General features: G+C 45.6%; 13 protein-coding genes across 13 annotated transcripts; 4 read left to right on the top strand and 9 right to left on the bottom strand.

Moving 5' to 3' along the window:
• Positions 1-45: 45 nt before the first annotated feature.
• K450DRAFT_254457 (uncharacterized protein) lies at positions 46-788 on the bottom strand. Its single transcript, XM_051591205.1, has 2 exons — positions 685-788; positions 46-618 (listed from the first exon to the last, which is right to left on the bottom strand). The coding sequence occupies exons 1-2, from the start codon at positions 705-707 to the stop codon at positions 234-236; spliced, it is 408 nt and encodes a 135-aa protein (XP_051441970.1). The 5' UTR covers positions 708-788; the 3' UTR covers positions 46-233.
• K450DRAFT_254455 (uncharacterized protein) lies at positions 683-1,185 on the bottom strand (the record flags this gene model as incomplete). Its single annotated transcript, XM_051591204.1, has 2 exons — positions 683-1,060; positions 1,129-1,185. 2 exons carry the CDS (start codon positions 1,180-1,182, stop codon positions 899-901), a joined length of 216 nt encoding a protein of 71 aa, XP_051441969.1. The 3' UTR covers positions 683-898.
• A 156-nt stretch (positions 1,186-1,341) lies between these two features.
• Positions 1,342-2,456, bottom strand: K450DRAFT_254454 (uncharacterized protein). Its single transcript, XM_051591203.1, has 3 exons — positions 2,266-2,456; positions 1,698-2,189; positions 1,342-1,612 (listed from the first exon to the last, which is right to left on the bottom strand). The coding sequence occupies exons 1-3, from the start codon at positions 2,356-2,358 to the stop codon at positions 1,508-1,510; spliced, it is 690 nt and encodes a 229-aa protein (XP_051441968.1). The 5' UTR covers positions 2,359-2,456; the 3' UTR covers positions 1,342-1,507.
• A 519-nt stretch (positions 2,457-2,975) lies between these two features.
• Positions 2,976-5,344, bottom strand: K450DRAFT_254447 (uncharacterized protein). The gene is made up of 10 exons (XM_051591202.1): positions 5,104-5,344; positions 4,883-5,030; positions 4,668-4,816; positions 4,373-4,604; positions 4,176-4,256; positions 4,037-4,115; positions 3,899-3,966; positions 3,704-3,827; positions 3,311-3,634; positions 2,976-3,245 (listed from the first exon to the last, which is right to left on the bottom strand). The coding sequence occupies exons 1-10, from the start codon at positions 5,111-5,113 to the stop codon at positions 3,180-3,182; spliced, it is 1,281 nt and encodes a 426-aa protein (XP_051441967.1). The 5' UTR covers positions 5,114-5,344; the 3' UTR covers positions 2,976-3,179.
• Positions 5,232-7,344, top strand: K450DRAFT_254441 (uncharacterized protein). The gene is made up of 9 exons (XM_051591201.1): positions 5,232-5,295; positions 5,383-5,450; positions 5,521-5,685; positions 5,764-5,910; positions 5,985-6,068; positions 6,205-6,421; positions 6,491-6,665; positions 6,792-6,861; positions 6,926-7,344. Exons 1-9 carry the CDS (start codon positions 5,242-5,244, stop codon positions 7,251-7,253), a joined length of 1,308 nt encoding a protein of 435 aa, XP_051441966.1. The 5' UTR covers positions 5,232-5,241; the 3' UTR covers positions 7,254-7,344.
• A 130-nt stretch (positions 7,345-7,474) lies between these two features.
• Positions 7,475-8,718, bottom strand: K450DRAFT_178460 (uncharacterized protein; the record flags this gene model as incomplete). Its single annotated transcript, XM_051584294.1, has 3 exons — positions 7,475-7,851; positions 7,919-8,487; positions 8,561-8,718. 3 exons carry the CDS (start codon positions 8,716-8,718, stop codon positions 7,475-7,477), a joined length of 1,104 nt encoding a protein of 367 aa, XP_051441965.1.
• A 136-nt stretch (positions 8,719-8,854) lies between these two features.
• K450DRAFT_178533 (uncharacterized protein) lies at positions 8,855-12,043 on the bottom strand (the record flags this gene model as incomplete). Its single annotated transcript, XM_051584297.1, has 6 exons — positions 8,855-9,268; positions 9,352-10,355; positions 10,422-10,513; positions 10,592-11,449; positions 11,534-11,798; positions 11,896-12,043. 6 exons carry the CDS (start codon positions 12,041-12,043, stop codon positions 8,855-8,857), a joined length of 2,781 nt encoding a protein of 926 aa, XP_051441964.1.
• Positions 12,044-12,983: 940 nt separating this feature from the next.
• K450DRAFT_254424 (uncharacterized protein) lies at positions 12,984-14,560 on the bottom strand. Its single transcript, XM_051591200.1, has 2 exons — positions 14,443-14,560; positions 12,984-14,345 (listed from the first exon to the last, which is right to left on the bottom strand). Exons 1-2 carry the CDS (start codon positions 14,479-14,481, stop codon positions 13,140-13,142), a joined length of 1,245 nt encoding a protein of 414 aa, XP_051441963.1. The 5' UTR covers positions 14,482-14,560; the 3' UTR covers positions 12,984-13,139.
• Positions 14,561-14,727: 167 nt separating this feature from the next.
• Positions 14,728-15,541, bottom strand: K450DRAFT_274272 (uncharacterized protein; the record flags this gene model as incomplete). Its single annotated transcript, XM_051593112.1, has 2 exons — positions 14,728-15,394; positions 15,477-15,541. The coding sequence occupies 2 exons, from the start codon at positions 15,539-15,541 to the stop codon at positions 14,728-14,730; spliced, it is 732 nt and encodes a 243-aa protein (XP_051441962.1).
• Positions 15,477-16,368, top strand: K450DRAFT_254419 (uncharacterized protein). Its single transcript, XM_051591199.1, has 3 exons — positions 15,477-15,833; positions 15,898-16,001; positions 16,077-16,368. The coding sequence occupies exons 1-3, from the start codon at positions 15,677-15,679 to the stop codon at positions 16,302-16,304; spliced, it is 489 nt and encodes a 162-aa protein (XP_051441961.1). The 5' UTR covers positions 15,477-15,676; the 3' UTR covers positions 16,305-16,368.
• Positions 16,369-16,371: 3 nt separating this feature from the next.
• Positions 16,372-18,646, top strand: K450DRAFT_254413 (uncharacterized protein). Its single transcript, XM_051591198.1, has 8 exons — positions 16,372-16,650; positions 16,725-16,883; positions 16,949-17,119; positions 17,213-17,638; positions 17,702-17,862; positions 17,946-18,015; positions 18,103-18,220; positions 18,296-18,646. The coding sequence occupies exons 1-8, from the start codon at positions 16,417-16,419 to the stop codon at positions 18,544-18,546; spliced, it is 1,590 nt and encodes a 529-aa protein (XP_051441960.1). The 5' UTR covers positions 16,372-16,416; the 3' UTR covers positions 18,547-18,646.
• Positions 18,647-18,956: 310 nt separating this feature from the next.
• On the top strand, positions 18,957-20,105 carry K450DRAFT_254409 (uncharacterized protein). The gene is made up of 5 exons (XM_051591197.1): positions 18,957-19,239; positions 19,303-19,362; positions 19,437-19,551; positions 19,615-19,820; positions 19,892-20,105. Exons 1-5 carry the CDS (start codon positions 19,061-19,063, stop codon positions 19,965-19,967), a joined length of 636 nt encoding a protein of 211 aa, XP_051441959.1. The 5' UTR covers positions 18,957-19,060; the 3' UTR covers positions 19,968-20,105.
• K450DRAFT_302327 (uncharacterized protein) lies at positions 19,893-21,588 on the bottom strand. Its single transcript, XM_051593771.1, has 2 exons — positions 21,374-21,588; positions 19,893-21,307 (listed from the first exon to the last, which is right to left on the bottom strand). Exons 1-2 carry the CDS (start codon positions 21,579-21,581, stop codon positions 20,244-20,246), a joined length of 1,272 nt encoding a protein of 423 aa, XP_051441958.1. The 5' UTR covers positions 21,582-21,588; the 3' UTR covers positions 19,893-20,243.
• Positions 21,589-21,977: the final 389 nt, after the last annotated feature.

The following is a 21,977-nucleotide window of genomic DNA, read 5'->3' as shown; positions in this document are numbered from 1 at the left end:
AGTCCTAATATGGGAAGGGGAAGGCTATCGGCCAATAGGAAGGCGTGTTGGACCGACGATAAGATGGGAGATGATTTCCTTATCGTTCGAAAATGTTTATTATACAGTAAGTTACATATCGCTCGCTGAACAAGCCAAAAAAGAGGTTAAACAGGTGTGGGGGTTTTTTTTTCTTTTCTTTGATGTGATTATATACAAAGTGTGTGAGGTGGCCGATGCATGGGCCGAATGGTTTATGGTTGAATCCGCCCCAGGTCAAATGCTGGTGGGGAGAGCTTGTAATGCGGTGTTGGAAAGGTGATCGGCGAAACGTTAGGCGACGATACGAGCGAAGATGTCGCCGAAGACGTTGACGAAAATGACCGACGAGAAGCTTGTTTGTTACTATACGGGCGAGGGAAATCTTGCAACTCGCTGAAATCGTATCCTAATAATGGATTTCGTCTGAGAGCATCATCACGTAGGCATGCTTGGCTGCAATACAAGGCATTTCCAGAGAAAATCTTCTGATCGCAGACAGGGCACCAATTCAGATCGCTCATGGCAGAATGGAAAGAAATGTAATCGTGGTGCCAGGATGAAAGAAAAAAGAAAGAGAGAAAAGGTGAAGCAGGCAGACTAAAAAAAAGGATTGCGATATGAGCTTGGTTTCTTATCAATGTCCTCTCCCCACACCTCACTTGCCATATTGGGTAATCCACGACCATGATAGGGTTTTCAGCCTGCTGCGTTTATAGTACTTATATACACATCTGACTAACGTTGGAGTGACCCTGTGCGTTGCTCAAATGACGAAATGCAAAAGCAACACCTTGGAATGAAGGATGGTTTATTATGAACAGTAGAATAAAAGACAGATGTGCACATGGGCGATCTTGTACGTTTACAAAAAAGCACCTCATGTCATGTTGGCTCGGGATGAGTGCTTGATAGGGGCTAGCGATAACGCAGGCTTAGGGGATAGGCTAGCTGTGGATTGATAAGACGCTTTCAGCGATAAACCTGTAGACGGTCCTAGTGCGTCCAACTGAAAACAGTGGTGTGAACAATACAAAGATGACTGAACAGAGCAGGTTACAATCGATGAAGCGGTGATAATGGACATGAAGTTCAGACCAGTAACTGTACCGAGTGGGGTGAGATCGCGGTTTCGCACACGGGACACCAATTGAGGTCGCACATGTTGTTGCCGTATGTATGGGTTTGGCCAAGCCGTGCACCCTACCAGTTATATAGAGGGAAGGGTGACCGTTTAACAACGTCACAGATTCTAAGGTCCATGGTTCGACCTGAACGGACACCTCAGCTAAAGCAGTCAATATTTTAATATGCCTTCATCTTGTTCTCTACTCAGACGTAATCCTTAATTTTTTTTTTATTATATTTGGCATTATTAAAATGATGCTGTGACGACCTTCGGCAACCAAAAAAAAGATTTTGCAGAAATTTTTGAGCTCCCACCAAAAATCATTCCATCAAATTTTGCAAATCAAAAGCAGTCCGTACATCAGATCCAGGACACGTCCCCAAACCATGTTTGCAGGCTATAAGCGGATGCCTCGGAAGCCGTCAGCTGTTTCGTATAGTTGACCGAGGCACGGGCCGCAGCATTCTGGAAGAGCGAGGCATATCAGCTAGTGTAACGCGGTATGCCCAGTTGGTTCTTACAAAGCAAATAGAAACATTTAGATCGTTACCTGGCTCCAAGACCCTGGTCCGGTGTTGTTGTATTCATAATATTGAACGTTGCTGTAGTCACCTAGTGTGACGGAATACCAATTTCCCCATCCAGTGGGAGCAATAATATCGCTCATGTACGTGTTCATATACACAACGCGAGCATAAGGACTCCAAGGACGACCTAAATCCACCTTGGCCTTCAAGTTGACACCATTCGTGTTGGCATCCGCTACCACGCGACAATTGTTAAAGATATAGCCGGATTTGATAGCATCGCTGGAATCATTGCTTTTGCTTCGCTTTTGTGCCGTCAAGTGGCCTGGCCCATTAGAAGCAATGGTGCACGAGTCAAAATAGGAACTCCCGGAGCCAAAGATATAATCTACAGCGCCAACAATGTAGCAATCTTTGAAGTACTGGCGACCAATCGTACTGTGGACACCAGCAAAAAGAGTATCTTGATAGCCAAAAAAGTAGGACTGATAGAACCCCACCTTATCTGCGTTGATCTGGCCAGAAAAGGACGTTCAGACCATGGAATTTTTGGGGGGTAGAAATGCATGCATTGGTTGGTCCCACACTTACTGATACAGCCACGGCTTGAGGTCCAGCGAATTTGGATCCCCAGAGTTGTTTGAAATTGATATTGTATGCCTTGAATTGCTGTGTATTCACCATCAACGCCGAAGTGGCCTCGTCAGATACCCCCTGTCATGAAAAGCAAGCAATCAATCAAATGCACGTAATATAGTTCCGTAAATTACAGCTTGTCTTTTTACACTGGCGGTAGTTTGGTTCCAAGCAATGGTCACGAGGTTATCGAGATATGAGCTGGGGGTCCCGTTAGTCTGTCCTCGGAAAGTGATGGGACCAGCGCGAGTGATAGATATTTGCTCGACATACGTACCGGGAGCAATATCTACTTCCCAGGCTGTGGCATCATTAGGAATACTAGCCAACGCAGAGGCAATCTAAATGCGGGGCGGTCAGTCATCGCAGCGGCGCACTTTAAAGCTGCTATCTTTTCATGGTACACTGGTCCAACTTACCGTCTTGTAAGTGCCACTTGGACTGACTTGAACGACGCTTACGCTGTCTACTGGTAGAGCTATACTGAAGATGGTCAGTAGAATGATAGCTCGAGCGAACATCGTATTGTGGAGAATATAGATGTAATCGATCCATTGGTTGCGTGTCCTATTTATGTGAAACGTTCATTGAGCGAACGAATGCATACTACATATGAGGATAGTGTCGTGAAAGCACCTATCGGCTCTTTCTGTAGACACCTGGCTCCGAGATATATGCGCTGTGCAACGAAACGCAAGCAATACCCCAAGTTCTCACTACCCAAACTCTTTATTCCTAATCACCGAAGTCAGAAAGTCCATGTCGTATGACGCCGTTTACGTTTAATGGATTTAGTAATATTCCTTCAAATTTTTTATTTTCCTTCAATCGGCTTGCCTGCAGAGAGGTTGAACACATGTATTAGCCATTTACTGCTGTTCCATGGCATCGCCTTGTTGCTCAGGTTCAGCTCCCTGGCTATGGATATTGCTTGCCTAATGAATCAATGTTGAATACTTTTGCGTGATCACACAACATGCCACCCAAACAATCGACTTACCATCTGCCAAACTTGAACAATATTATCTTCAGCAGCACTAGCGAGAACCCAGGGCTGCACAGGGTTCCAACCAAAGTCAGAGATCTTGTTGGTGTGGCCTCCATGGACAAACAAAAGCTCGGGTGGGCCATCTTCAGCGTCCTCAGACGATAAGTTATCTCCAATTCTAGCCAAATCCCAGACAACGATCCTTCGGTCACTACCAGCCGTGGCCAAGATACTTTCATGATGAGGAGACCAGCTCAGTTGCAGGATTTCTTCTTGATGACCTTGAAGTACATGTAATTTATTGTCCAGGTTACGCAAATCCCACAGTGCCGCCGTCTGCGTATAGGGAGAAAAAATCAGACCAAAGAATCATTTCAATGCAAATGAAAGGAAAGCATCACTAACCTTATCGCCGGATCCTGTGGCTAGTACCCATTGACTTGCCGGGTTGAATTCAACGCAGTTGACTTCGGCGTTATGAGCGCGGACGTTATATATAGGCTTTTCCGCACTGGCACGGGTATCCCAACTGTGTCATGGTCAAGAAATGTTAGTTACTATCTTTGACAGGAACGATCCTAGGGTCATTGATGCGCTTACATCATGAGCCGCTTGTCATCTCCAACGGAAGCGAAAATAGAATCGTGGCCATTATGCCATGCCACATCCTGGACGGAAAAATTGGGGATGTTCAATAAACTATAGCGACATCATGGTAAATTGAGTGTTGATAGCTACCTCTACACCTGCTGAATGGCTTGTGAAGGAATGTAACGCATCTAATGTCTTATTCTCCTTTGTTGATGCGGCGATATCCCTAAGTGACAAATTGAATGAGCATGAATGATAAAGTTGACGGGTCATAATCTTATCTTACCATAAACAGATCTTGCCGTCAAAACCAGCACTAAGCACATAGCTTGATCGCGTTTTGTTAGGGTTCCACGCCAGTCCATATCTAAAAGAGTATGCACACGTCGATTAGAATACGCTTATGTCAAAGCCATGCCACCATTGATCAGGCAGCCAACTTCGTGTCTGGATAACCCACTCCAAGAAATGCCGTTCACTTACCCCTCCTTATCATGACCGAGAAGGCGTATTGCTGGGTTACACTTTTCATTCTCCTTAGGGAAAGATTCGTGTGTTGTTCTGTCAAACACAAAGACTTCTCCTGAACGAGCCTTGGTGGCAATGATATTTGGGTTTTCCGGCTGGTAGCGAGCACGGTTGACTTCGCCATCATGTACAATCTTTTGCGTGATCTTGATATGAGCCTGACTATTGGCACCATGACCGCCGATTTCTAGTTTCCCCTATCTGTCAGTGGATGGTATTATTTCAACTGTCGTAAGATCAAGAGGCTTACCATTTGTGTGGTCATCGTACTTTCGCATATCAACGTCCTCAGCGTCATTAGGTATTTGAACAGATGCAATCTGAAGATAGTTCGGTTCTTCATCGTTGGTGTGGGTTCCAAGAAGTAACCGCTGGACGTAATAGTTCTTGTCGGGTTGTCTGCGAAACGCCAGATAAATCAGTTTTGTCCCATCAAATCATGGCCACAAATGCGTTCTAACGCACCTTTCAATGTCTGGAAACCATTGGCAAGTCAGACTTGGCCATTCAAGTGCATGAGTCAACACAAGGTCGTAGAGGAAAGGAGAGTTTTTCTTCCACATCTTATACTCTTCGTTGATGAGCTTTTCGTTTTCCTCGTCATTTCTCTCGTCTGATAGGTGAACAATATGTTAGCTATATTGAAAGCAAAACGTCGAATAGCAGAGCTTTTGAATTATACGTGCCAATATCCATGGTGGAATGCTATGTGAATCAAAGTCGCGGACGTGTCGAGCTGAAATTGTCAGTCGTGACTTGCTTTCATTGCCTCGACCTTTCGCCGAACTGATCGAAATCTCTATTTCTACCGCACCCCATTCATAATGTCTTTGCGGTATCCCGATGATATGCTGCCATCCGATACTTCGATAGAGCAGGTAAAGGGCTTGACGCAATCATGTTGTTCCACTTGCTAAATGAACGGCCGACACTCATGTTTCCTGTTACACCTTGAATCCTTATAGCGAAGGATAGAAAAGTCTGTTCTGGAAAAGTACACTGAATACGCTGAAAAACATTCAAGTCTTAACGAGTAAGTTTCGGATATGATGGTGCTGTCCTTTTTAAAATATACCCATAACAGAACCCTCCATGGTTTTCAGCTTAAAGCTAGAACGAGACGTTCATGCAGCCTACCTTGCACGCGGCCTTAACTACCTGAGCCGATGGATGGTGGCGCTGGACGCGAGTAAACCCTGGCTAACATACTGGATATTACACTCGCTTGATCTTTTGGAAGTGGAAATTTCTCAAGAGGTTATTGAACGGTACGATTTTTTGGCCATACTTTGTTTGAAATTTGACAGCCAGCATTCTGTTTCTAAACCTCGTCTCATCATTGACAGTGGTATCTCTTCAATAGTGTCATGGCAAATTTCTAGTGGTGGATTTGGTGGTGGACCGGATCAGCTTGCCCATTTAGCCCCCACATATGCAGCCGTCAACTCGTTAGCTATATTGGGGACGAAGGAGGCCATGAATGTAATTGACAGGTTGGCAAAATTCAGACAGATTTCTACTTTTTTCCAATGCCATTCTCACGTTATCTATGATGCACTCTCAACAGGAAAACGTTATATGCATTTCTGTTGCGAATGAAGCAACCTGATGGTTCCTTTACCATGCATGAAGGAGGAGAAATTGATATACGGTATGTGTCATAATGTCGTAGATGACCATGGGATAGCCCGCATGTACATATGTATGTGCAGATGTGTTACGTTTCATTTCGTCTAGCTTTTTGTTATCATCATATGACTGATATCGATTGTTCTTGTCCATTTTAGCGGCCTATACTGCGCGTTATCGGTGGCAGCCATGACCAACCTTCTCACACCTGAACTCACAGCCAACTGCGTTGATTTTATTAAGAGATCTCAGACATATGAAGGAGGAATTGGACCCTACCCTGGCAAAGAAGCACACAATGGCTACACCTTCTGTGGTATAGCTGCTATGCAAATATTAGGAGCTGTCGACAAGCTTGACATGGAAGCTCTTTTGGTGAGTCAATATGTTTTCAGATCTGTATGGGTGGAATAGCGCTAACGTGGATTGTGATGGTTTATATAGGCGTGGTGCGCTGGCCGACAAATGAATCTGGAAGGCGGGTTTCAGGGCCGAACAAATAAATTGGTGGATGGATGCTATTCTTTCTGGGGAGCTGGTGATTTCCCGATCCTATCTGCTGCACTGGAAGCAAAAGGAAAAGTTGCTGAAGGAGGACTGGATTACTTATTTGATCGAGGTAAGTGTGGCAGTGAAGTCATGGGGAGGCTCTCGACCAGTGGCCGTCGAGACCCACAGCCAGGCAGCACCAGCTCAAACAGACTACTATGAAATATCTGTTTAATCCCTTTCTCATGCTGAGCAGAGGCGTTACAACGATACATCTTGATCTGCTGCCAAGATGACCGAGGAGGATTAGCCGATAAACCCGGAGTGTAAGTCTATGTCAGTTGGCACTCTCTCTCACCCTTTCCGTAAACGTTAACGCTCGTGCCATAGTGGACCAGATTATTACCACACTTGTTATTGTTTATCCGGTCTGTCAACGGCCCAACACCATATCTATTACGACAAGGCGGCGGCTGCGAAAGTAGCCGAAGCAGGCGTGGATGTTAGCAGCGGGGGGATTAGCTCATTGATGTGGGTCGCAACCTCGGACTGTGCTGTGCTGGGTGATCCTGACAACCTAGTGGCTCCCACCCATCCTATCCACAACATTACCCTCGCCAAAGCCAGAGCGATGATTCACCACTTTTATGCACCTCAATTACAGCCTATTCAGACTCTTCTTCCATGCGAACCGGAGATTCCCCTTGTAGACGAGTAATACTACTACGCTGTAAAAACACCCCCTCCCATGGCTAATGATATGCAAGCCATGCATAACGAAATAAACTTGAAAAAAGAACCAACTCGCCATAATTGTGGGGTGCAAAATATACAGACTTTATACAGCCAATTTTTTTCTTTTTAAACAAAAAAATGGTAGTAGGGTTGATGGTAGCTTACTTTTGGGAAGGGGGGGGGGAAACGCTCTATGTATAAAACCTACTGCTTGGAAGCAGCCAACTTCTGCTTGTACAAATTCTCAGCCTCAACCCACACGCGAGCATTCTGTCTATCCTGCAACTCCAAGATAGTAGGCAAAAGGTCGCGGGAGAACATTTCGGAACTCTCGCGAGGAAGAAGGGTAGGCAAGTGGTCGATGGAGATAACGTCCAATGGCTTGGGGTTGGTGGTCTTGACAGGAACGGTAGGCTTGTCAAAGGTGGTGTTGATGGAATAGACAGGGATGGGGTTGTTGGGGTTGGTGGTATCACAAGAAACGTCACAAATGACAGACAAAGCGCGTTCTCCGTCCAACAACTCACTGGTGACGAAAGGAGGAATTTTATGGGCGAGGTAAATGCAGTTGACAAAGATATCTACATGGAAACGGAAAAGTTAGTCTCCAACGTGTTGCTCCCATGTTTTAAACTCCGGGTGACTCACCAGCTTCAACGATCTCACGGAAAGGACCACCGTTCTTGGTCTCATTCATGTCCCACTTGATAATGTTCTCTTCGGGGATACCAGCACGACGAGCGAAGTCGCAAGCACCAGAGCCGCAGCGACCCAAAGCACCCATGACCATGACCTTGGGGAGGTCACCGCCCTTGGTGGCAGCAGCCAAACGTTCCTTGGTATGAGCGATCAGAGCATCTTCATTGGGGTAAGGGTGGAGAGCAGGGAAGGTGGCTCCAGGGTTCAAACGCTGATGGCACCACACATCAATAGCCACAGCTGAACCGGTGAATCCAGCCATGTATCCGAAAGCAGCGACGCGACGACCTTTAGCATCGTTCAAAAACTCCAAATCCAAAATGGTACCATTGCCTTGATCGAAACGGTGAAGGATTTCCTTCCAGCCACCTTGTTCCTTAAAGCAGTGAGCGAAGAAAATGTGAGTGTGATGGAGCGGAGAGTCATCATTCTCTGGCAACTCCTTCAAGCCAACAATGTAAGCATCAGCAGGAGCATCTGTCTTCCATGAAAGAGCTGGGACCAAAGGGCAACCAACACTGTAAAATAAAATAAAATGATGCGTTAGACTAAGAAACACCCTGGGAGATCCAGCCAGTAGTGCCTACTTACTCTGCGTATTCCTTGTCATCGAAAATGCGCTCAGGCGATCGCTCGACGGTGATTTTGAAGCCAGCGTCAAGCAAGGTCTTGGCGGTGGAAGGGGTAAGAGCAGCACGGTGCTCCATGGGCTTTGTTTCGGCGCGAAGCCACAAGTGAGGAGAAGGCATGTTGGAAAAAGAAAAGAGAGTGAAAGTTGATTGAAACCAAACGCTGATTTTATTTTTTATTTTATTTGACAGCATAACGACAGAGAGATCTAAATGTGACTGTTAATCTTAGTGATGGAGGATTTTGAATCTCCATTCATTGCCTTATTCTGGCCAGCCGCGTAGGCCAATACAGAGGATCCATTTTGAACGCTACGACTTTGATCACATTTCCACGCTGAACGGTCTGAATACGCGCGTAGCCCTCCATGCCTTCATTCTGGATGCTCTCATCCGACACCGCGTCCAAGAACGAGTCCATATCATACACCCGGCGGCCGTTGAATTCCGTTATCCAAGACCCTGGTTGGATTTTGTCACTGGAAGGAGAGCCATGGAGGGTACAAGATACATAGACACCGGTGGGGACTTCAGGCATTTGCTCCAAAACCGCCTTGTAGGGTTCTTGAATAATGGTGCCTTGCCATTTGATAATGCGAGTGGTTTCTTGGCCGCTATAAAGCGTGGTTGGAACCTGGACTGTCATCTCTTGCGTATCGCGAAAGATTACCTAATTAGGCAACGGTGACAAGATGGAGGAACATCAGTCGAACACGAAAATTCACAATTATTTTTAGTTTGAGTTTTACGTACCATCTTCACTGACGCAGCATCACCCAAGTCTGCAATATCACTCATTCCAGTCACAATCTTGTCATTGATCTGTACCACAATATCACCAGCCTTGAGCACCTTGGCAACCGGGCTGCTGGAGTCCAAGATGCCTAGGACATAGAGCAAGTTTTGCCGCGCTTGGCCGCTTTGTTCTAAACGACTGACCCATGCATCGGTCACGCCGAGCGTTCTAGCATTAGCAATGCCCATCGCCCAGAGCTCCACATCAATGGACCGTACACCTGTGTGTGCCCCAGCGACCAGCATGTCGATGATCGGTTTGAAAGCAGAGCTGGATAATCCCGCCATGAACTGAACACTTCGTCCTTCCGAGAATGAATTGATGGTCATCCAGAACGCTTGAACAACTCCCTCGTCGTTGGCGACCACACCGCCTTGACATCCAATCGTATCACTCAATTTAACGCATTCGGTATTCATTGCGCGGTAACGAGGTGGCTGCGATTCTCTCGTCGCTATATTGGAAATGGAGGATACTGCTGTTCGCCTCAACATGGCCGAGTTATCACCCGCCAGTCCTACAAAGTTAACTTGATCGCCTGGATTTAAACGCTCAGAGCTGAGTTTGGCGGCTCGAATGGGTGTGTCACCAAGTAGTTTGCGGTCAAATGAAAGCACGGCGTAATTGCTGAAGGGATGGAGAAAAATGAGTTTTCCAGGGATAGAAATGCTGTTGGCGAAGCAGAGATGAATGTCTCCAATGGCCACGGGAACAGTATCGCGATCACAGATGATAAGAGGTGGTTCGAGAGAAACGATAAGCCCACAACCGAAGTACTGTGTGTTCTTCATGCCGTCCACCAGGTATGGCATATGGAAATCGATGGCTACAAACGATGGCATTAAATCTTGGGCTAATTTCAGCGATGGGTCAAGTGGAGGGAACGTTGCGGTTGAAGGCATAACTGTCAACTTGGAGGTTGGCTTTGGTAAATCCTCATAGTCCCATTCTCCGGTCAAATCTATAGCAACATCAAATGATATATGAGTATGATATATGCATACGCATGTTTGTATTATAAACGCACCATTTCTAGTAGCCTGTCTGCACGGATGCCAATGTCGGTCGACATGAATGACCATGACCTTATCCTTGAGAGAGGCTGCCAAACTGTAGAATCTGTTTGAACAAGGTAAAAAAGGGTCAGTGAATTGATCCTATATTCCGACCAAGAGAAATCCCAGCTGGGCTGCTTACCTTATGGGAACCCGTGCACCATCCGGTATAGATTGAATGACACGAATAAAATCATCCAGTGTTGGTGTTGCTTCATTGTTGACACTGATAATGATACTTTTACGATATATAAAGGCAGTTGCAAACATGTGGCCGGCAGATGCAACATAGACGCCTCCTACGGGTAGAGAGTATGAACGGGCGATTTGGTAGGACAGCTCATTTAGAACGCTGCCACCGATCTCCAAATACCGGCTAGGCGTGATAGAGTGCAGGTCTTGTACAGTCACTTGGAGTTGCAAGATGTTGGCACCCCGAGCCACGGACAATGAGATGCTTTTACCAACTGAATTGTCAATGACCTCAAATAATTGACTGAAGTTAACCACCACTTCATCATTGACCCGAAGTAGAATATCGCCAGGCACGAGGTGTCCGTCAGCTGGACCCTTAGGCAGCCTAGACTTGACAACCAGCATACCAGTTTCAGCAGGGTACATGGTTCGCACTAGTTGCTCGATGGACGGGCTAAGGCCCAGTCGGCGGACTTCATCATAGGGAAGGTACTCGAATTCAGCTTGTAGTGTACCTCTAGGAACGGTCTTTCCTTGTTGAATGTAATCCAATGCCCGCTTGACTCTATCGAGTGGTAAATAGTAGCTTGATGATGCGGAGGTTGCACCACCGGCATTTAAGGCGACGGCATGACCGTAGATATCAAGTACAGGACTACCGGACGATCCACCGCTTGTACCTGATGCAGCTTGTAAATAAAAAGTATTGAAATCTTGATATCCGCCAATAGCATACTCTGGAGCTCGGCGGTCTAATCTTGCCAGGGTTCCAGCTAGAATACTTAATTTTTCCCCGGCGTCATTACTGAGGTTATGGATAGAATGAAAGACAGGATGAGATGAAACAGTATAAAATGCCAGATTGCTAACCATCGTCACTTGAACCTACCCAACGACACGAATATCCAAGCCGACCTTGACCCTCTCCGGATGAAGCGGAATTTCCTGCAGGTCCATAAATTTCACTTTGGACGGATCGAATTGCATAAAGCCAAAATCATGCACTGGGTCTCGGTAGATAGGTTTGAGATCGATCTCTTCATAATTTGTTAAAATGGCAGAGGCGACAATGGGACCAGGTGAAACAACATGACGGTTTGTAAGGATGAGACCTCGTTTAGCGTCGACAATAAATCCTGTCGCTGTATAAGAGTCTACAAAGGCATAGCTCAATTAGTCGGCATATACATGTAGAAACCACGTCTGAAATGTTTTCTGTTTCGCATCAAAAATGGTGTATAAACAACATACCAGCAACATCGGTATCAAATGCTCGGGTATGCGATGCCTTTATAGAAACAATGCTCTTGATGGATTTTTCGAGAGTGGATTCCCAGTTGCCCACTGGGTGTGCTATGTTCGCACCCTTTTGTTTCTCCTTTTCTGCAAACAGTAGCATGTTGGCCAATTGCAATCCTGTTGCAACGGTACTTTGCAGAGGGTCGGGCTTCATTGGACTAGATTTAGATCTCGTTCTCTGTGGGACAGGTTGGGTGGCATCAACTACGGAGGTATATTGATCGCTGAAGGCGATGGTGGGTGCGTAAGGTGGAGCCATGAAATTAACAAGAGTAAAAAGAAGAAATATGGCAAAATAGTGTGGTCAAAATCAGGTCGCTTCATATACGCTGTTTCAGGTCATGTCTTTGAATATAGATTAGCTGGACAATGTTGGGCAAAGTAGGTCATTATCTCAATGCAAATTGTTTATGAGCTGGTTTCCCTATGACGGCTATGTGAATGAAGGGCACAGGCATGTTCAGCAGTAGTAGATGTGGGTATTCTAGGCGTGAAACTGTAGTATTCTTGTAGTATTTTATTGTATTATCGTAAAGAATGTTGATAACAAATGTCCATCAATCTTGAGACAAAACAGCACCTGTGACAATCGGAGACATTGTCCGTGGCGATAAAACCATTCAGATGACTTGCAAACACCACTGTCACTTAGCTGTGGTCTAGCAAACAAATCCAAAATCATGGGAAGCTCACACTGTTGTCTTTATGTTCATTGTTTTTAAGTAATATGTTTGCATCGACCTCCACAATTCCAACTCTCACTGAAGAATAAAGCTTGAATAAAACGATGGCAGAGATCAGATCGCAACAACAGTATTTTCATACTGTTGTTTATCTTCCCAAGGAATGAGAGAGCAAGACAACGTGAATCAAGCTCCCAATAAATTGGGTTTCTTGCAATGCTTGAGTAAGTTAGTTCATTGCTCCGGTAAAAGAGGTTTGAACGCATTCATATGGGGAACTTTTTGAGCATTGCAAGAAAGAAGCGTGTTGAAATATCACAAACAAATTGACAGGAAAAAATTATTCGCAATTTTTCAACCGGAGATTATACAGCAAGGGATGAATTGGCTTCCACTATTACAATTTGATCTTTAATCGTATCTTCTTTTTAAAAAAAACTATTACTTTGGGGGGAAAAAAGGATGTATGTAATTTTTTCTTCTTTATGTTGTATTGGTTCTATTTTGCTGCGCTTAAACAGACACGCCGGCGACACGCTTGGGTAATCCTTGCTCGTTCAACAAACTCTCTTCTTGGCCAAGAACACGTGGTCCATCATCAGTCTTGGTATGAAGCAATCTGCTAACGCTACCTTCAGGGAAGACAGGAATGGAGTTCTCGTTGAAAGCAGCATGGCCAGCGGGCTTGAAGTCGGAGACGAGGTCTTGTGTGGATGTAAACAATTTGTAAGGGTCGACAAAGTAATTGTCAGATGAACCAGGGAAATAGTGGGCAATAAGCTGAATGATTTCGCGCATGTTTTCCTTGGGAGCATAAATAACGGCGTTCGGGCCAGCATCGTAAGTGTAAGCGGCCTTGAGCTTGCCATCGGGTGACGTAGCATTGTATTCATGGATGATCTTCATAATAGCACGCGATGTATCGTTCAAGTAGAAGATGGGAGGGTATGTATCGAGACAGACGGCATGGAACTGGTTAGAGTCCTGCATGGTGAGTTCAGCAAAGGTCTGGAAATCACGATTGTGGATAGCCTTCTTCATTTCAGCCATACGGGCAGGGACAACTTCCTTGATACGGTGTTGGAGGAGAGGAGACGTGTTGACAGTATGTTGCATACCTTCCGTAGAAGATGTACCTTTCTTTTCATCTGAAACAACGCAGATCAAAGCTTCCAATTCAGGCCAGTGCGTTTCGGGAGCCACTTGAACAGCAAGGGAATCACTACCGTCGTCCTTGGAACCCATTTCCCATGCAACAAATCCACCGAACAAAGAACGGCAAGCTGAACCAGAACCTTGACGAGCAATACGAGAAAGTTCAGACATGTTGCTGGGCAGATCAAAAAGCTTAGCCAAGGTGAAGACCAATGCAGCCAAACCAGATGCAGAAGAGGCCAAACCAGCAGCTGTAGGGAAATTGTTCTCGGAGCACACATGCACGTTGTAGGATGACAATGGTTCCAAAGTTTCACCACGTTGAGCGGCATCCTGCTCCATTTGTTGACGAAGGGCGCGAGTCTCGCGGAAGCAGTTGTGCATACGCTTGTTCTTGGTGATGTCTTCTTCCTTTCCATTCAACCAAAGTCGATCATGGCTATACTCCTTCGCAGCCGAGATGGTGGTCTTGGAGTGCAAGATGTCTTGAGAAAGAGTGACGGAGAGCGAGTCGTTGGTGGGCAAGATGAGACCGGTGTCACGCTTTCCCCAGTATTTAATAACCTAGGAAAGGAAATGCGTCAGGAACAAGTAGATGAAAGGGACAATGAAACCCCATTGAGTTTAGTCATGCATGTGGTGATAGTTATAATATACATACAGCGATGTTAACAGGAGCAGTGCAAGTGACAGTTTTCATGATGGAAGGAAAATGATGGAAAAAGATGGGTAATACTGTCAAAGAAATTGGAATGAAAGCAAAAAGCAAGTCACACTAATGAACCACCACACCACCGCCTATGCTTGGAAGCTGGCACTTGCTTCAGAAAACTGCAGGGCAAAAAGTTACTTTGTATGACTCCAAAGAAACTTCAATCTTCATATCCTATAAACCATTACCAGAAATCGGATATGTACCTTTCATACTTCTAACCGGCGGGTTTCTTCAACGAGACATAAGAATGGGTGACTCATCAGTGTCACTTCCATAAGGTGTACATGTATCATCATAGTAAAAAGCATCGCTGTCACCGTCCTCTTCATCGTTTATGGCTAATGGGTCTGAGATATAGAGAATGGGAGCCATGCCTCGGATACTGGAGACTTCTTCAGTGCTGAACATGGAGGGGATTGGCCGTGCCACAACCACATCTCCACCACCTGCCCTTCGACTATTGGGAGAAGCAGGGGTATTCTGAGCAATCAAGAACTGCTCGGCTAATTGGTTGAGCTCGACGTATTTGTCGGTACTGAAGGGTTCAGTCAAAGCGTTTTGGTCAATCGTGGCCAGCGCCATTTCAAATTGTTTCTTGCGGTCAGCGTCCGACCATCCAGAGCTGATCCTGACCGTTTCGATGATGAAATCGACAAACTGAATGGCATTATCTAGTGAAGACTCTCTTTCTGCCATCAACTGAGCTGCATAACTTATAAAGTGGTCATATACCAATTGAGCAGCGGGAGTTTTGACACTGACCGATGCAACGTGAGCGGTTTGAATAGCAACATTGGACCGTTCACCAGGAGGAGGACCAAAACGCTCCTGGCGCGTATGTAGGCTGTTGTGGTGGTTTATACTGGGACGAGTGTGGATAGCACGAGAGCCAAAATCGCTATTTTGATAGGCAGCGGAGGCTCAAAGTCAATATCAAAGGACTTTGTCAGTGTTTGCACCCGACGTTTCTTAAAGCTTACCGAGGGTCAATAAGCAGAGGCTGAAGCTCGACTTTTTCTCCAGGAGCGACGATTTCAGTGTCCATGTCAAGTGAGCATGGGCTGATGGGCGGGTGATCTCTCCCACGTTAATGTGACGTGCAATTTCCAAGACAGTCTGGGGGCGAACGTTTCAGTGCTACTTGGCCCCCCACACATCTTTCATTTGCTCCACTTTCATTATGGACCCGGTCTCCAGGCGATTACTCAAAGAATTGAACGACTATCAGCGTGAAGCTCACAATCATCCCGAAATAATAGAATTGACTCCTGCAGACGATGAGGACTTGACTCACTGGCGGGCAACCATTGCTGGACTGGACCAAACTCCATTCCAAGGTCAGTGTGTGCACTTAAATGGCTGCCGTCGATGGAATCATTGTTAATTCTATTTCATTATTAGGCGGCTTGTGGAACTTGGATGTAAAAATCCCCCATAACTATCCTATGCAGCCTCCTACCGTCAAGTTCATCACTCAGATATGTCACCCCAACGTTCATTTCAAGGTACTTGCAATTGATACACTTGTACGATGCTTCGTTTTACAAGGGCAGTACTTACTCGCATTGCTCCCAACATAGACCGGTGAAATTTGCTTAGATTTATTGAAGACAGCATGGTCCCCGGCTTGGACTTTGAAATCTACCATCTTGGCTATTTCATTATTGCTTAGTAACCCAGAACCATCATCACCCCTCAACTGTGATGCTGCTAATCTCCTTCGATGCGGCGATTTAGTAGGGTACGAGAGCATGATACGGATGTATACCCAGTTATTTGCTATGAAGATGACCGAAGAAGACCAGTAATCCCACCGTTGCACCATTAAATTTTGTAATAAAAACGTCCCGTAATAATTCTACCCCCCTTGAGCACTTTTTTTTTTTTTTTGGGCATTTCAAATTAGCTTTTCAATACGGCATGCTTCGCTTTGTTCGACCTTCATTACACCTTTGGTCGCCATGCCGGGCATCGTTTCGACGGTTCGCTCATAATAATGCTGCCAACGAAGTCGTAGCCCCGGTTCGTGTTCGATTTGCACCGAGTCCCACTGGCAATTTGCATCTTGGAGGTTTGCGCACCGCTTTGTTGAATTACTTGTTGGCGCGAAAAACCAACGGCACCATGATCTTGAGAATCGAGGACACTGATAGAGTATGAACACGATTAACCAAGTAGTTTATGTGCGTTGTCACCTTGGTTAATATATCCAATTTTCCCGAGTTTAGAATAGACTGGTGCCTGGATCGGTTGACATGCTCATTAATGCCCTTGACTGGGCGGGTATCGAGTTCCAGGAAGGCCCAGGCAAAGGAGGACCGCATATGCCATACTTCCAATCCGAGCGAACCGAAGTTTATCGATCGCACGCTGACGAATTGTTACAGGTAAAGTGAAAGGTGTCGGATGACAAGCTAAGGGGCGATGTGCTGACGTTCGATGGCTCCAACAGAATGGCTCGGCTTATCGATGCTTTTGTTCGGCCGATCGCTTGAAACATGTCCGAGAAAGAAGTGCAAAGGCTGGTAAGCCAATGGCATACGACCGTCATTGCTTGTCACTCAGTTCAGAGGAAATTGAAAAGAAACTCGCGGCCAACGAACCCTTCACCATTCGCCTCAATGTAAGTTGTCGTGCAGGGGGATATTTCGAGGGACGGATTGAAAAGTGCGTTGCTCACACATTATGATACATCTACTCACGTTTTCCCATACAGACCCCGGAAGGAACAACTGTGGTTCATGATCGCGTGTACGGCAAAGTGGAGTTCAATAATAGAACCATCGATGATGCGGTGTTAATGAAGAGCGACGGGTATCCTACCTATCATTTGGCGAATGTCATTGACGACCACCTCATGGGCATTACTCACGTGCTGCGAGGCGAGGAATGGTTACCATCAACGCCGAAGCATCTGATTCTGTATGAATCGTTTGGCTGGACACCCCCTCAATTTGTGCACCTTCCGCTTTTGTTGAACGCCGACAAATCCAAGCTATCAAAACGATCAGGAGATGTACATTTGGAAGACTACATGAAGCGTGGTTACCTCCCTGAGGCAGTCATGAATTTTGTCGCATTACTTGGATGGCATCCAGACTCAGACCAGGAGATCTTTGACTCTGACGAATTAGTACAAGCAGTAAGTAGAAGGAAACCTTTGTTTTCCGAACAACAACCTGGGTTAACGTGGGGTGTGCTATAGTTTTCTCTAGCTCAGGTCAATAACTCGAATGCCATTGTGACTTTGGACAAGTTGGATTGGATCAACAAGCAGCATCTTCTGCGCCGGGCATCAACTCCATCTGGCATGGATTCGCTTGTTAAGATGCTGCAGCCCTTGGTGAAGAATGCATATGGTGATCGGTGAGTGTACCTCCTGCAGCTTACCAATTTGCATACGGGATGACTTACAACGTCCTGTTTTGAAAAAAAAATCACTCCAACAGGCTTTCAAAGATGTCAGAAGAGCATCGACTGGATACCCATTATCTCGCCGGTGTTATCAGCACTATCAAGGTATGAAATGGAAAAAGTTGTGTTCATGTTATGTTGCTTTTCCGTCACTGACCACCTTTCTTTGTGCATTGATGTTCCATTTTTTAGGACCGCATACGGAATATAAATGACATTCCCAACCTGTGCAGTTACTTCTTTGTAGAACCTGAATGGAAATCAGACGAAGCAGCAGCCTTGTTCAAAAAGCTTAAAAAGTCGGCATTGAGTAAGTGAATTCATTTTGTATGCATCGAGACCTTCCAGTGCATAAATTGACAAATCCCCTTTCTTAAAAAAAAAGAGGCCAGTCTTTCCTCGCAGTATTTTGATGATCTGTCCAAGCTTCCAGACTTCACTGCTACTTCCATCAAGGAATACATCCATCGTTTTGCTGACCAACATCAACTGAAAGCCAATCACGTCATGATGGCAACGAGATATATTGTCACCGGCACAAGAGTTGGAGCCGGAGTGGCCGAAACCATGGAAGTGCTCGGTCGTGAGACGTGTTTGCGCCGACTACAGGAGCAAATATCTCGACAAGCAGAATAGATTTAACCTATAGACTGGTGTTTGCTTGATATGATATCGAGCGATACAATATGTACATACATTCGGATCATGAATTAAATACAGCGTATTGCAACATAATGAATATGAATAATGCATGGATATGCGATTGATTGTATGTAATATACAGCGGGTCAATGACTTGTGTAGACCTAATTTTATTGTTTACTTCAGAGATCGAAGGCACTGGTTATGTGCGGCACAAGGGTGCACAAAATGGTGTTTAAATTAGAGTGGAGTGTAGAGCTGGATGGGCTCTGTGTATGCACTGTACTGTAGTCTGTCATGATGCATTGTACTTGATCATACAATCTGCGCTACAAGGGTAATTATCCACTGCAAAGGATATGAATGATCGACTCTTCCACAGCTACTTATCGGCCATGACGGTCCTTAAAACCCGCAATTCTGGAACCTACGGCGATGAGTCAGACCCGCCACTTTGTTAAGGTTGGCAACGTTTCCTTGGTTCTCTCCTCCTTTTCTTTCAATTCTAATGTCAAGTGCGTACGGTCACATTCCAAAGCCGGAATCTAATTCCAAGTTAGAAGCCGTTCTACCTATTCGCGAAGCCCTGAAGGATGGATCTCCCGTCACCATTGAAGCGGTCGATCCCAACAACGAGGCTCTCGTTCTGTATATGCAAAAGATATTCAATGTCGAGATAGAAGACGGGTAGGTATTGTATGTCCATTGGTTGTCTGGAGGGTATGTAGTATTAATTGGATTGGCTTATAGATCGACTTATCCGCAAGAATTCCAACTGTCGTTAGAGCAATTCAAAGCTTATTTTACAGCGTGAGTAAACTTGGCTCAAATTTGGAAAAAAAAAAAAAAAAAGGTCAGGTACCGACTAAGTATTCTGTCTACAGCTACGATTCTTTCATTGCCGTCAAGAATGGGCCCTTGAAGCCCGATACCAACATTGAAGAGTCCGTCATGGGTATGTTCTATGTCAAGCCCAATTATCCTGGCCGATGCTCACACGTTAGTATTGCTAAAATGATGCGATGGGTGTACTGAGCACAGTAAACTTACGAGTCGTTCTAGATCTGCAATGGAGGTTTCTTCACTGCTCCGGCGCATCGCGGACAAGGCATTGGCAAGGTCATGGGAAGAGCCTTTGTTACTTTGGTTCCACTTTTAGGATACAAGGCTTCCGTGTTTAATCTTGTTTTTGCTAATAACCCTGCTTCCCTTCGTATCTGGCGCTCTCTTGGCTTCCAAGAAGTTGGTAGAATTCCTCAGGCTGGCCGGTAAGTTTAAAAATTTACTCATCGTGATATAGGGTGGTTTAAAGATGCTGACTTATGGTCATTGCTTCCAGTCTGAAGAACAGCCCAGACGAGTTGGTGGATGCCATCATCTTTTACAAGGATTTTACAAAGAAGGACGAAGAGTGAAATGACTCGACCTGTATTGGATACCTTGTGTAAATTATAATGTCCTGCGTTTTCAACCTATCCTGTCCTTATCTATAAAACCGCAAATCTTTATAAACATGTAAATTATGCCCTCGCCCACTGATTTCAGCACAACACAGCACAGCGAAATATTGTTATCACAATTAGATTTTTCCTTTTTGGTTTCCTAGTTTAGTTCTCTAACCATGCTATGGTTTCGTTGTTTTTCAAAGTATAATACAATTTGGAGGAGGATAATAATCCCAAGTCCCCAACCTAATTATTAGCAGAGCCAAAAGCACTCTGTCCGGCCTTGACCATATCAGCAAGACCTCGAGAGATAACCAAACGTTGAATTTGTGAAGTGCCTTCGTAGATCTGGAAGATCTTTGCATCTCTCATGAGTTTTTCCACAGGGTATTCTGTGTTGAAACCATTACCACCAAAGATTTGAACGGCATCGGCTGCTGTCTTGTTGGCCACTTCACTGGCAAGCGCCTTGGCAATAGAGGCGTACCAGGTGTTTCGCTGTCCTTGATCACGCATGTATCCAGCCTTGTAGACCATCATACGAGCACTCTCAATGCCAATGGCCATATCAGCCAACATAAAGGCAACGGCTTGGTGGTTGAAGATTTCTTTGCCCATGGTCTTTCGCTCCAATGAGTACTTGGTGGCTTCTTCCATGGCCCGACGAGCCAATCCAACAGCGCCACTGGCAACCAAGGGCCGAGTGATATCGAAAGCACCCATAGCAATCTTGAAACCTTGGCCTACGCTGCCCAACACGTTTTCCTCAGGCACCACCACATCCTCAAACGTGACGCCACGGGTATCGGAAGCTCTTTGACCCATGTTGATTTCCTTGCGACCGACTTGAATACCAGGTGTATCAGCGTCAACGATGAATCCAGTGAACGCCTTGCCAGTGCTGGCGGTTGCGTCTGTGCGAGCTAACACGAAGAACCAGTTGGCGTGACCAGCGTTGGTGATCCACATCTTCTGTCCATTGATGACCCACTTGTCGCCCTTCTTGACAGCAGACGTCTTCAGACCAGCCACATCCGAACCGGCACCAGGCTCGGTAACGCCGTAAGAGGCCATGAGGGGCTCTTCAGTCATGCGACCCAAATATTTTTTCTTCTGTTCGTCGTTACCAGCAACAATAAGCGGAGCTTCAGCTAGGCCGTTGGCTTCAATCGCCGTTTGGATTCCAGAACAGCCAAAAGCTAATTCTTCAGTCACGATGGCACCGTCTAAAACACCCAGACCCAAACCACCGTACTCGGCAGGGATGTGGGTATTGACCAGTCCCAGCTCCCAAGCCTTCTTAATAACCTCTGATCAAGACACCATTCTGTCAGACGCAAGCGCTAAAGGAAGATGACCCACCCATCCACACTTACCTGTGGGGTACTTTCCAGTCCGGTCGTGTTCTGCAGCAACAGGGATAATTTCATCAAGAGCAAATTTGCGAGCGAGATCTTGGAACGACTTTTGCTCTTCACTCAAGGCAAAGACGTATCCAGTAGGAGCTTGGCTGGAGAAGGCACGTGCAGGCTGCAAACGACGAAGCCAAGTGCGAGAGGATTGACCAAGAGACCTAGAGAGCATGTTGTTGTAGAAGGAAAAAGGAGAAAGAGGTTATTTGACAAATTAAAGTCACTGTGGCCTCTCCACACGCTGTTCACCATGTGAAAATGACCGACTATAAATCTTGGGACGTCAATTGAATTTTGTGACCCAAATCAAACTTACGCGGCCTTTGAAAAGTCGCTCACCCAATGCCTTTGCACTCTCTACGACTGAACAGACCAAAATACTCCATCATTTCGATATAATCTATACGTGGCATAAACATCAACGGCAGGGCAAACATAGATAGGTCAACGGCAAGGCATATGGCAAAAAATAATCGATAATGGCAAAAGAAGGAATGGTAGCAAGCGTTGCAATAAAAATAAAGGCAATTCACATCATGTAATATCAGAGCAGGCAGGGGTGCAGAGG

This window comes from Umbelopsis ramanniana (assembly GCF_025399195.1).
Source record: "Umbelopsis ramanniana AG unplaced genomic scaffold K450scaffold_56, whole genome shotgun sequence".
NCBI lineage: Eukaryota > Fungi > Mucoromycota > Umbelopsidomycetes > Umbelopsidales > Umbelopsidaceae > Umbelopsis > Umbelopsis ramanniana.
This window is presented reverse-complemented; position numbering and strand designations above follow the sequence as displayed.